This window comes from Haemaphysalis longicornis, unplaced genomic scaffold (assembly GCF_048455015.1).
Source record: "Haemaphysalis longicornis isolate Haplotype H1 unplaced genomic scaffold, Haemaphysalis longicornis Haplotype H1 scaffold_4, whole genome shotgun sequence".
Classification (NCBI taxonomy): Eukaryota; Metazoa; Arthropoda; class Arachnida; order Ixodida; family Ixodidae; genus Haemaphysalis; species Haemaphysalis longicornis.
The window spans coordinates 205,130,572-205,144,003 of NW_027526361.1; the positions used below are offsets into that span (position 1 = coordinate 205,130,572).

The 13,432-nt window shown below is 50.0% G+C and overlaps 1 protein-coding gene across 2 annotated transcripts in view; it reads right to left on the minus strand.

The window, feature by feature from the left end:
- The window catches only part of LOC144179618 (histone-lysine N-methyltransferase 2B-like), a 70,373-nt gene that overhangs the window by 43,351 nt on the left and 13,590 nt on the right, over positions 1 to 13,432 (minus strand). For both annotated transcript variants that reach the window (XM_077708039.1, XM_077708038.1), the window contains exons 5-9: positions 11,511 to 11,597; positions 8,895 to 9,056; positions 5,497 to 6,319; positions 3,067 to 3,114; positions 1,576 to 2,137 (exon numbers count right to left, since the gene is read on the minus strand). In XM_077708039.1, coding sequence (XP_077564165.1) covers positions 1,576 to 2,137; positions 3,067 to 3,114; positions 5,497 to 6,319; positions 8,895 to 9,056; positions 11,511 to 11,597 — 1,682 coding nt within the window. The remainder of the gene's footprint in view (positions 1 to 1,575; positions 2,138 to 3,066; positions 3,115 to 5,496; positions 6,320 to 8,894; positions 9,057 to 11,510; positions 11,598 to 13,432) is intronic.

A 13,432-nucleotide genomic window follows, 5' to 3' on the forward strand; every position in this document is an offset into this window, starting at 1 on the left:
CTTTTTTTCTCTGTTTACAGCGGCAGCCATTTTGGTACCATCTGCACCGACGCCGACGACAGTCGCTTTTCACATTTGATGCGACATCTAGGGCTTTCAGAAGAAAGCCTTTCCGCTAAGGCCTTAGCAGAAAATGTGAGCGAAATGCCAAATACGCGATAAAAAAAAGCGCGGGGGTGCGATGATTAGTGCAACACCTACTGTGCGCAAGCTAAGAGCTGTTTGTATAATGTTTAGTATAGGTTTAGTATGTTTAGTATAGTATAGGATGGGTGGATACGAAATATGCACAGACGAGAAGCGGCCAGCTTAACGCTGTAATTGCGAGCTTTGAGCTCGTTAATGTAAAAGCGATATTCACCTCGTCAAGTGTCCTGCAGCAAGTATCCTCCAAACTGTGCAAGTTTGTTTATCACATCCAAGGTGTGTTTTAGGAGATGTCTGACCACGGCAAACTTTTGCAAAAGTGGGGGGAAGCGGAGCCGAGAAATGACCATTCCGCCCACAATACAGCCTGGTCGTGTAATAATTCCAAACGTACAAATCCTCGCATCAATAATTGGGCGCCCAGATGCAATGTGGCTCATTTTTGCAAAAACCAGTCTACCAAAGCTAGGCTCGGGCCCTAGGAACGGCCATAGCTCGTGTAGTCTATCACTCCACTGAAGCGACAAACCCGGACGTCAATGCGCGAAGCACGTTTCGAAAGGAAGTTGCGGGTGCAATGCGCTACATTGTCTGCTTTTTTTATCGTGCAGTGAGTTTGACATCGCTTCAGTGATTTGGGTTTAAAATATCCTGGGAATGTCCCGTCCCTTCTCACGTTCAAAATACTTGCAAGTAATGCAACTATTTGCGCTGCACAGAAAAAGAGAAAAAATAGGGTGGCATTGTTCTTAAGTTATACCCAGGTATACAATTGCACCCCAAACTTCACAGCATAGTAAACGACAGCCCAGACAAAAACCACGATGCATTTTCATAGTAAAGCGCAAAATTTAAACAGAGGACAACGACAGGGACCAGCGCTACGTCCAACTAAGACTTTTTGGTAAAACCACTCACCCACATACGGAAACTGCGCACGCATGAGTACAAAGTAGAAGTTACAGCGCATATAAGCAGCTTTTGCGTGGGCACCTGACAACACTTGAGACACAGCTCACGCCCTGATGTCCAAGATATTGTCACGGAACTCTTGACATTTCACATGGCAATGCATTGGACCGCCTGGTGGTCAATCCATCGTACACTCCATCTATGGGTACATGCCGCATCAGTGAGTCGCGCAAAGCAAGCCAAAGCAAAGACAAAAAGCTTGCTCAGAGGCAGACCGGCACAAGCTGCACTGGATTCCTCGACTTTAGACTATTTGCATTAAACTGTGATTCTTTGAGAACAGACTGCTTTTGTACACAGAGTGTAAATAGTTCGCATCTTCCTCGTAACGATATCACAATAGGCAGCAAACGACAACTACCAATAAATCTTGGCTGGAATAAAAGCTTGTTCCTGTCGTCCTCCCATTTCCAAATTTTTTTTTGCTTTCCCCACAGCCTGCCTGCCTGAACACACCTTGGCCTGCAGCCTGGCCTCCCTCGCTGCCACAGCGCTGCTGCTGCTGCCACCCGTGCTGCAGCTGCTGCTGCTGGTCGCCCAGCTCTCCTGGCTGCGCGTGTCCAGGTCAGCGGCGGCCGCCGAGGGCCCGATGTTCTCCTTCCCGCCGGCCACCGACTCCTCGTCGCCCGCCGGCTGCTCCACCTTGCAGGCGACGGCCGGGGGAGGCCTCCGCCGGGGCTGGCCACCGCCGCGCTTGGTCTTGGCGAACCGGCTGGGCTTCTTGGCGGCCGTGGCGCTCTTCGCCTTCTGCCGTAGCAGCCGCTTGTACTTGTCCAGCTTGGGCCGGTAGCTCTGCCTGGGGGGCGGCAGCACCACCTTCTTGGGCTTGCGGAGGCGCGAGGGCCTCTTGGTCGCCTTCCCCTCCTCCTCCCCCTCCTTCCCGTCCTCCGCCTTGCACGGCTCCTGAGCAGGGCTTTCGCGGCTCGGGTCCGACGACGCAAGGTCTGGATCGGCCTTTGGCCGGGACTGCACCCTTCGGTTACATCCGCGCAGAGCCAGGTTCGAGCATCTCCTTTCCCTGAAAGAACAGCACGAGCCATTGGGGCGTCAAAACTCGAGTCTGCGTGGCCAAATATGCCACGAAAAGTTCATACTGCAGAAAGTGGACATTTCGTTCAGGTTGGTAGTCCTTTGTTTGGTCTATACGAGGCCCGCTCATCAATGCCACACGTACACAAAAAATTACGTTACGTGCTTAATGCTATAAATATTAATGCCATTAATTCGCTGCTACACGCAAAAATCTAATGCCATTCACTCTAATGTCATTTTGGTTTAAGGAGTTCTGCAGAACTCATTCGCCTTCAAACCTGCCTAACTCTAGAACGCGATGCGCACCAAGTGAAACCAACGAAACTCTCAGCACAAGAGTGTTGACGCGGAAATGTGGCTGAAGTTCGAAATAAGACGAGTTTTTGTGCACTCTTGGTAGTGAAGTTCTGAAGAAGACGAAGTTCACTAGAACAGCAACTAACGGCAAAACATTGTGTTCCTCATCGTTTTGAATTTTTTGGATTTGGCTACCGCTAGCAGGCCTGGTCCTCTCGTCCTCCTTGTCAGTGTGTGTTTTTTGAGCGTTGGAGTACGTCTGGAGTAACCATATGTCCAGCAACAAGTCCATTTGCATACCAGTACAGAACGTTCATCATCACGCCCAGATTTTTCAATTTTTTTAGCTCCTCGTATACCAAGGAAGTATCATGGCTATCACCAGCATTGCTCTCAAAATGAATCCTAAGAAACTAAACAGCATGATAATGGATCCCCCCGTTCAAGGCTTGCTATATACGCAGACTCAATTCGGCACTCCGTTTCAAAAAACCTGTGCCAAATGAGCTGTTCTAAGGAACTCCGCATCCCCCCTTTCCCCTTAGCAAAAGAACCATGCACTAGTTCCAGAATTAGCATTAAACGAGTGACAGATGAAAACATAAAGAGAGCACTTACAAGCAAGCTTGCTTGAGAAGATTTTTGCCTCCAAACTTCTTCTTGTCTCTGAAATTGAACGGATACACCACTGTTAACAAGAGCAAGCGCAAAGTCTCCAAAATCGTGAGCACACATCCCGGCGCACACCAACGACTTAGTGAAATAACCTTGCCTCATAGCACACTCCATCACGGACCACTTAATCACAAAAATACACACACACAAGATGCAATGAAAAAAAAAAACTCACACCGAAATCAATCCTAGCGCGAGCTGGCAAATCGCGCAACGCCCAGAGTAAACTCCCATTGCATGCAGGTACGCCTCGAGAGCTGCAATCGCGTGCAGTTGATTTGCCAATGTTATGGGCAATGTGCACCCGCTGAAACTGATACAACATTAGATCACTTCTCACATGGCCAGGAACAAACCGTGAATAACAGCATGCTGAAATTTACCAGTAGGACAACGCGAAAGCCTTCACTCAACTATCGATGTAGTTTTGCAATCAGTGCACCAAGTAATCCGCACCATCTTCCACCATGACTAAGAGCATGCATAGAGCCCAGATGATGGCCTAATCTTTTAAAGGCTATGGAGGGCTTTGCAAATGCACAAACACAGTCTGCTCTACGTCTTAATAGTAAAATACAAACACATACAAAAAGTCACGCCAAAAAGAGAGCACACAGTTTTCACACTTTGTCATTCCTACACGCCCGGCTCCACCTCGCATAAAGCAATTATGAAAAAAGGCTTCGTTGGAAAATTAAAATCTACAGACATACTGGTTGCAGAACATAATAATGGAAGTACAGTCGAATCCCGCTACAACGAAATTGACGGGACGTGCAAAAGATTTCGTTGAAGCGAAAATTCGTTGAGGCGAAATCTGCCCCAACACGGCACGAAAGGGCAAGAAAAATAGCCCCAGATACTGCTGCATCATTGGCAGCATAATACAACGTTTAGAAAAAGGAGTGATGTGCAGTTGTCGTGTTTATTCAGATAACAAACATACCAATGGTTATCTGCTTTTGTTTACCAGCACGTGAAGAGCGTGATACTGAGGAGAAGGGGAGAGGTGAAGAAATGAAGAAATGCAGGCGCAAAGTGTATTGCTGTACAGCAAGGCGTTTCCACCGAGCTGATTACTTGCAGATAGCTGCTAGGCAGTTGGAAGCCCCCATATCGCTTGTGGCAGGAAGGGCGCCGTTATCCTCTGACTAGGCAGGGAAGCAACTGACCTTGGCAGGCAAGCCCGGCTTGCATTTATTGCGAACGCGCGCTCGCGACTAAGATAGGATGACGTGGGTTCAAGACCAAACACGAAAACATTACTTTTAAGCTTTCGACTTTGAAGAATTGTGGAAGGAAAACTGCAAGGGCAGCTGCTCACAACACATACATGACGGCGCTGCGCTAGGAGCAGAGCACATTCGCGCGATTTCTATTGGATACGGATTGGCTATAGCTCCGGCTTGGTGAACCTGGCTTGCGCCTCATATAAAGACGGCCCGCCGCATTGTTATCACTATCAAACAATGGCGCCCACCTATGAGTTTGTTTTTGTTTTGGGTGGCAGCGTGGGTGCACCGTGCATGTTTTCGGTGAAACTAAGCATCCTGAATGTATAAAAAGTTACAGGTAGCTGGCGCTATGCTTATTTTATTGTAAAATAATTGTTCAAACCCAGCCCAAATCATCGAAAATTTCATTGAAGCGAAAGCAAGCCTGACAAATGGTTCGTTGTGGCGAGGACTTTGTTGCATCGACTTCTATGGCTAGCTGACGGGGAAATGGAAATATTTCGTTGAAGCAGAAATTTCGTTGAAGCGGACTTCGTTCTAGCAAGATTAAACTGTATAACATGAAGTACAGCAACTTGTTTGTGTTCGCATTCATCGATTTCGTACTGGGGTAAAAACCTTGGACGCTGGCCCCTAAGGGGTCTCAACAGACAAGCTTCGTGACAGGCTGCTACAGCTCATCTCCGCAATGTTACTACTCCCAACTTCTACAATATTACAGGCTGGTATGCTTAGAATCACGCCTACACCCCCTCTCTTGATAAGCCTAGCCTACGCTCGTTCAAGAAAGCCATAAAATCAATGATCCTTAATGGCTGTACATACCCTTAAGCTAATATGCAAACCAGTCACCGGGCTGTGGTTCAATGCACCCCAAGAGCGGGAGAAGTGCTTCAACTAGCTCAAGAGCCAAATCGGCACAGAAAATTCCTTCCCCCAGCCAACCACAGCAGACAAGAAACCATAGCGGCAGGGAGAGGAACCTGCCCCTGGCAGACCACTGCGCCCTCTATTGGCAGGTCTGGAACCCTGCTCCTACCCCAGCGTGACGCACGACCTTCGGCAGACTTCCGAAAAGGCTCGACCTACAACAGCTTCGCAATACTAAAATTAAGAAAAAAGGAAGCCCACTACTGACCGGCAGCAGACGCACGTCCCGCAGTCCTCAGCAAGACACCCCGGGCACTCCTGGCAGCGGGCCTTGCGCACTCGCGCGCGACGACCCCTCTTCGCCTTGGCGTGCGTCCGGCGCACCGGAGTCCGCCGCAGTGGCCGCTGCTCGGGGGTGGCCGCCACCTCCGCGGGCAGCTCCACCGCCCCTCCCTCTTCTTCCTTGCTCGAGGCCAGGGGCTCCTCCATGAGCGCCTCCTTCTCCCCCTCCTCCTCCTTCTTCTCATCCGCCTCGTCGGGCGTCTCAGCCCGCAGCTGCGGCGGCTCCTCGCCCGCCTCCTCCTTCACTTCCGTCATCACCTCGTCAGTCAGCTTCTCCGTCACCACGCTCAGGCCCTCGTCCATCCTCTCCTCTTCCTCCTTCTTCTTCCTCTTCACCCCTGGCTCCTCCAACTCGCCCTCTTCCGGTCCCTTCTTCCCGTCAGTGCCCTCCTCCTCCTTGGCCCCCTCTCCTCCCCTCCCCTCTTCCTCTGGTGGCGGCGGTGGCTGTGGCTGTGGATCATCCTGGCTGTGCTGCCTCTGCCGTTGCTGCTGCTGCTGGTCACCCCTGCGGTGGTCGTCGTGCTCCTTGCTGCGGCGTTGCGGCCTCTCGTGCGCCGCGGGGGGAGGCGGGTGGCTGTCCCCTTCCCGGCCGGGGGCGGCCGCTCCGCCCCCTCTCCGCTCGTGGTCCCTCCTCCGGCCTCCTCCTCCTCCACCCCCTTCGTCCCTCTTTCGCCCTCCGCTGTCGTCCCGTTTCTTGCCGTCGTCTTTGCGCCGGTTCCGCTCGGGTACCTCGGGGGAAGAGTCTTCTTCTGTTCGGAAGAAAAAAGAGAACCGCGCTCTCAAGCACCATTTCCCGAGAAAAAGTCGCGGCTCAAAAGGGAAGCGATTGGCCGCGCATCTGCCCACTTCGCTGCAAAAGTCTCTTCCCTCCCCCCCACCGACCTCTCACTCTCTTCCCCTCCCGTCCTCCCGAGATAAACACACTAGATGTTTGCTCGAGTGAAGTCAAATTTCCCACGTTCCACTGCTCGCACACTATCTATTGGAACCTTGCATTACTGTTCAACTTGCAATGCACCTAGAATGCTGCCATGGGCTCTAAGCTCAGGCACAGGCCCTTTTTTGTATTTTTTACCAACACATTTTTTTTTTTGAAATGTCAAGCGCACATCTATATTGCCACCTGAAAAGACACTGCCTAGTACCAATCATGCACTGATGTTTTGCCTCAAATATACCTCGTATTTCCATTTTGCTCAACAATGTTGACGGCTACGAACTGTGTTGCCAGATTTAGTGGGTTGGAAAGCTTTTGCCCATACAAACTCATCGTTTCTGATTTATTTTATCTTTTGGCTAGGAGGCTGAATCGAGCAACGGACAAACATACACACAGAACCAAAATTTTCAGGTCTAAGTAGCCCAAAAGAGACTATCGCCCTTAAAAAACCAGGAGGCAAGTGGGGACCTGCAATTTCCGTCATCGCGAGTGCCCTTCCCAGCTACAACATTCGTTTTTTGGCACTACCGCTTCGTGATCATACAGCATCACCATCATCATCCTCATCTGCAGTTCCTTAAACGTCCACTGCAGTACGAGGGCCTCTCCCAGATGTCCAATCACTCCTGGCATGGGCTTTTGAAGTCCATTCTATGCCCACAAATTACTGAACTTCGCGTCTGGTCTCCCCCTAATCTGTTTGTTGCCTCTTCATAAGCACTCCATTGAACAGATGGTCTACCAGTTGTCCTTTGCTCGCATTATCGAACGTGCCCAATCTGACAGCTTACACCTTACTTGAGCCAAAATCAAGTTTGTTGCCTAATACATCACACAGTGCGCTCTAAAGGCTAAAAAATCACGGGCTTGGTGGACTAGATTCATTACAGAAGAAAAAACAGCACAAAAAAGACAGAACACAATGAAAGGAACATGTACAGTCGAACACGGACATATCGAACCCGGATATATTGAATTATTGTCTATATTGAACAGTGTGAACATCCCTTTGGAAATCCCATGCAAAAGTGTAGCACTGTTGTACGCGTGTATCAAACTCCGGATCACAGGCACATTCGATATATTGAATGCCTGATCCCCCGCAAGTGCGCTTCTCCTGACAAGATGGAGGCTATGATGATGATGACTTCTCGCGGGCACTGCTGCGCCCGGTGAAAAGGAGGCGGCGTCGTAACACTCCGATGCCCTTCAACACCTGCTTATACGCTAGCACGGGTGACAGCCGCATGGTAGCGTGAACGCGGGAAGTGATTCGGTGCGAAAGGCAATAAAGGAGGAGGGGAAACCGACCAGAAGAACCCGGTTTCAGGCATTTTTTTTTTCTGCGTGCTTGAGCAGTTAGTTACCAGTGGTGGCTCGCGCAGGGGGAACAATGCGGCGTGATGCATGTTTGTTTTTTTGTCTGCAGCACACATTTTGGAGCCGTGGTGGTGAAAAAAAACGGAAGAATTTGGATATAGCGACGAGACATCATTGGATGAGTACGGGCCGGCGAAAAGATGTTGGTTGCAGAAGTATTCTAAATTCCTCGCAGCATTTTTGTGCGCGATACTGTGCATCAAACCTGAGATGCAAAGACTGCACGGCCATGGCCCGGCCATTCTTGAGCGTGTCATGTGCAAAGCAGCTTTGTTCCGCAGCTCCAGATGCCACCTACTCCAGCCAAGCCTGTGTCAGTGTTCAGATTCATCACTATCATGGCACCGTGGACAACACCGGATTTACTTATTTGGACGGCGTTAGTAAGCTTGATGACAGTTTGGTTACGACACAGAAGAAGAAGCGAGCGAATCTCACACACATTTTCCACGCTAAATAGAGTGCGGTGGCCGTCACGCAGTGGTTCGATTTTTCCGCGCTTTGAGGAACAAATCGGTAAGCTACTGCTTGTCACAACCTCGAAAAGCTCTCAGTGACGCACAGAGTTATCAGATAATCTTGTGTATTTCGAATTATCGATATATCAAACCATATCACGATCCCTTCGGAGCTAGATACATCCGTGTTCAACTGTACAGCACTACATTCCAAGAGGCATGCACACAGCAAGGGAAAAGGGATGAAGAATTACCTCACCCCCGTTCCCTTCAACCTCACCGCTGGTTTCGCGAGCAGACGATACCGCATTTAAAACAGACCCATGCAAAGTGGCCAGAAGTGAGCCAAGGAACTGAGGCATGCTTCCAGGTGCAAAAAGGACGCGAACACTGGAGAGAAGAATGCAGGATGTCTGCCCTAACAACATCCTTCTTCTGTGTTAGCTAGGAAACACGCCTCAGCTGCCCCGGTACCAACTGGAACGACTCTGCACACCCAAGCGAGTTGTGAAGGGGCAGTACCGCAGGCAGGGGAGTACCGCGTACCTTGGGACGAGTGGTGTACCCCCGCAAGGCGGCTCTTGTCCTCCTCAGAGAGCGCGCTGAGGCTGATGCGGCCCGCGGGGGAGAAGGTCGCCTGCTTCTGGCCCAACACCACTGCCGCCCGGCGGCACACATGCTTGATTCGCGGACCGTGACTGCTCTTGACTGCACACACACACACACACACACACCAAGGGGAGGTTAGAAAAGGCCACATGCCCCCCTGCCCAACCGACACCAACAGAGAGAGTATAGTCCCTAGAAATTTGGCTCGTCTGCCGCCCGAGGCCTTCCGAAGGGTCCTTCTTGCGATTAAAGTCGTGAGCAGACAGCAGACCGGTCGACTGCCGCGCCGTTGCGGTGTACTGGCCCTTTCCGCTTAGACATCTTTCTAAAAACTAAATTGTTGTTTGGCTAGCTTTCCCTGACATTCTTTTTCCTGGGCATTCTGTTTTCCTGTCTGAATAAGCTTATTGAGGAATTTCAGAACTGCAAACAGTACTGCGCACACCTCTGATCGTCTGCTCACCACAGAGTACACCGACAATCGCAGCTAAAAGCGGCGTGCCAGCAGACGATGCTAGTTTTTCCGCTTGTAGTACCCAGAAAGAAATTATGCGGGCAAAAAGAACTAAGCGAACAAATAATTTTATTGATTAAGAGTTATTAGAACAGCGATTCAGTCCTTAAAAGCATGCCTCAATGGCAAACGCGGTGAGTTTGCTGCATGGCGCACTGAGAGGAAGCTGCAGTCGACCGGTGAGCTCCTTTTCGCGCATTTTCATCATAATGCAAAACTGGCCCGGATGGCAGACGAGCCAAGCTTCGAGGGACTATTATAGCAAGAGGCCGCGAGGCCTCATGATTCGCACACCAACAAACACAACACAGAACACTCCCAACACTGTCATTGACCGGCACCACAGAAAGTTGCACAGGGTTACGAAGTCTGTAGAGATTCTAAAGCGGCTGATTACTGAAGCCTCCGAAACTTGTAAACAGCTGGAAAGCTTTGATAGTTGACCACACACCTTGCATCTCTAGACTGAAAGCAAAACATTTAGCCCCTCGGGGGGCAAATTCTGTAAAACTACGTTGTCGTTTTGGATGGGACCGTTGTATTGGCACAAGAAATCAATGTTGACCTTGTCGTTTTGGATGGGACCGTCGTATTGGCACAAGAAATCCGAAATCAATGTTGACCTTGTCGTTTTGGATGGGACCATCGTATTGGCACAAGAAATCAATGTTGACCTTGGTTCAAAAGTCTCGCGAGCATGCAACAGCAGGGAAAAAAAAAAAAAAGAAACCGGTTTGGTGCACCGCTTCCAATCGTTGCATCCAAGTGCAATAGCGCTAGAGACAACGCAACGAAAGAACATCTTTTCTAGTGCTTCTAGTGTTACATTTTGCAAATAAATATGGATACAATATCTTACAAAAAAGAAAAAAGACGTCTCGGAAGCATAGCAGATGCCACAAACATGTACAACTGGCAAACGCCCCTAGGACATTCACACGCGCATGATTCACGCATCACGAGTGTTCTGACAAAGTTCACCTTCATGAGTTTTCCACTGGCTGCATTGCAAGCGGTGTTTGCGCGCACTTCAAAACCTTCCAGCTACCTGCTTCAGAACTTGAGGTCAGTGCGTCAAAGTGCGCACAGACTTTAACTTCCGTAATTTGGGTTTCCCAACTAGTTTCCAGGGCACACCAGGTTTTCCTTTCCGTAGAAGCTTGTGGGTGAAAAGCAAACACCTCTTGGCTACAATTTGTGCACCTGATTACCCTACAGCCCTAATCAACCAAACGTGGCACAAAACTACCCCACCCAATCAAAAGGGAAAAAAAATCCAAGCATTTTAAGGGAAGGAACAAATTAAAGATGCAAACGTTCTTCGCATCGCAAATTTTAAAACCGAGGTTCGGGATACTCAAACACCAACGGCAGCTCTTTCAAAACCCAACATAAACTGCCGAGAAAAAATTCACCACCCCTTTCTAAAGGAAGTTGAAAAAAGCGCGGTTATAATGTGCACTTCTGGTGCACATTATAACCGGATTCAATCGTCACATCCAATATCGTGGCACTGGAGCATTGTAATAAGCGGCTTATTTTACCATAGAAAGAATACAAAAGTTGGCGGTGCCATAGCTGTTCATCGTTATATCTGATATATGGTTATAAACGGTACCGTTATAAGTGGACTCGACTGTACCAACGATCTAAATGTATACCCATACGCGGTTTATGGGATGAAGGTATACTGTCGTACTCTTTCTTCACGATCGATGCGTGTATCGTCTCGTCTAGAAGAGGAACTTTTTTGCGATTTTCATTATTTCAGTAACCATTTTGACACAATGGAATCCTGGTTTCACGCACCGTGTGTCCAGAATCTTATCGGAGCTTTTCGGTCGACGAACCGGTCTACGGGAAAATGTATTAGTTTTTTGACAGGACGCCATCAGTCCCATTAAGAAAGATTTCGCTTTAAAATTACTTTTGGGCCTATTGCATAACGAAAACCATGCGCATACAAGCTTGCTGGCAGGAGTTGCAAGTGTCTGACAGGGCAAGACACAACAAAAAAGGCAAGGAAACACCATGCTTACGGGAATCACTGCTGGAAATCAGGGTATCCTGTGAATCCTCTGGACTAGAAAGAACAGGCTTTGGCATTTCCGAGACGCTCTCATTGCCTGAGGAGAGGAGGAGGAAAATAAAGGGCTCGGGTGAGCAAACGTGTGCAGAGATAACGAAAACTGCATCAAGCATGCCACCTTTACACAAAGCAAAGTTGCTGAAACCCACTGTCGAAACCCCGCAACTTCCCTGTTTGGCTAAGCACTACAAATGAGCATGCAAAAATTTACCAGCAAGGCAGTGCAGAGATCCATGGTGGCAAAACACAAAAATTAAAATGAAAACAACGCAAGCAGCACGTAACAGCAAGGCAATGAATGTAATGCACATGCACAAGTTTGTTTGAGAGCTTCTTTGGCACTAAGCTCAAGATGCCCCTTTCTTGCAAGAAGTGGCATTGCAGCGTCACCGAACGAGCAGCTTTTAAGGCCAGAATTCATGGAGCGAACTTTCACGACGAAGTTCACACAGCGGATAATCTGCCATGGCAGGCGCCGTATGTTTGTTGCGCAGAACTACACGGAGCAAAGACGGCACCCGCCGCCACTGGGTTGCTCTCACTGTGGCTCAGTGTATGCCCAGAATCACGGGCGGCGTTCAGTAAACAGACCCAGTGAAGGAGCTTCCCGCTTGGGTTGTTCGTCGTCTGATGATTCTGCGAGATTCGGGGGCATTTCTTCTACTGAAATATTCATTTTCAGTTCTCAAAAGCATTAAATGGGGGGGGGAACGCCCCCCGGGCAGACTCGATCTAGCGACTCCCAGAACATGAACTTGGCATTTTACCTCTGGTCTACCTCAACAGATGGCACCATCGCGCAAAATACAGCATGCCAAACTAAGCTCAATACACACGGCTGGCTGCTGCTAGTTTTTCCGTTGCATTTGAGAGGCCCTTGCAGTGATACCGCCTGTTCCTCACCCACCGATCTCAAAGACAGGCCCCACGTTGCTGTTAATCTCTCTCGGCTCGCCGCGAAGGCGAGAGGGGGAGGTCCCTCTCTCCCAACGGCCCGCGCGTTCCCCCGCTGCGGGAGGACGACGGCGGGGGGCGCCGCTGACTCCCGGACGACCAGCTTTGCTCGGAAGATCCGGGCTGGCTGGTCTGGGGTCGAAGATGAAGGAAGGTCCTCTTTGGATACCGGCCATCATCGGGAGCAGCCGTAAGTACATGTTGCTCCTTTTTGGCCTTCCTTTGTCTGCCCTCGCGCCCGTTTCTCCCGTCCTGGCCAAGGTGGTCTTGGCGGTGGTAGAGCGACGCGCACGACGTCTCTTATTGCAGTGCAATAAACGTCGGGGTTGGCGATTTCCGTGTCTTGTGTGTGTTCCTTGCTGTTCGCTGCCGCTACGCCAAGTTGGCGGTCCGTGGTGGTGTTCAGCAGAGCTAGCCTTGCGGCCGAATCTCTAGGATCGAGCTAGGCCGCCGTAAGAACCCTGGTCCCCACACTCTTTTGCTTTCAACGGCTACCAAAGCGCTCTGCATGCACCATGGACGGGAAACCAAAAGACCTGACTGGTTCCCTCAGTTTTCCGCTCGCCGCCGCTTCGCCGCCGCCAAACTTTTCCCACCCAGCTAGATCGGCGGTGGACGATGTTTTTTCGCCACCACGCATCGGGCGTGCGTCGCCGGGCGTTGTTCGTCGACTTTTCGTCCCATATTCGCTCCATGTATTCTGGCCTTTAAGTGGCACTGTGCGTTGCGTCAGCAGACGGCTGTGTCAAGTAACCTTGCTTTGCAATGCACCAATCGTACGTGCACCCCAGCATTCCACAATGCCGCAGTCCTATTTAAATCGAACGACAAGAGAAGCAGAGAACTGTTGAAAACGTCTTGTGCAGTATCACAAATAGGAGGCGAGTGCGTTGGTACACATTCTTCACTGGAGAGAGA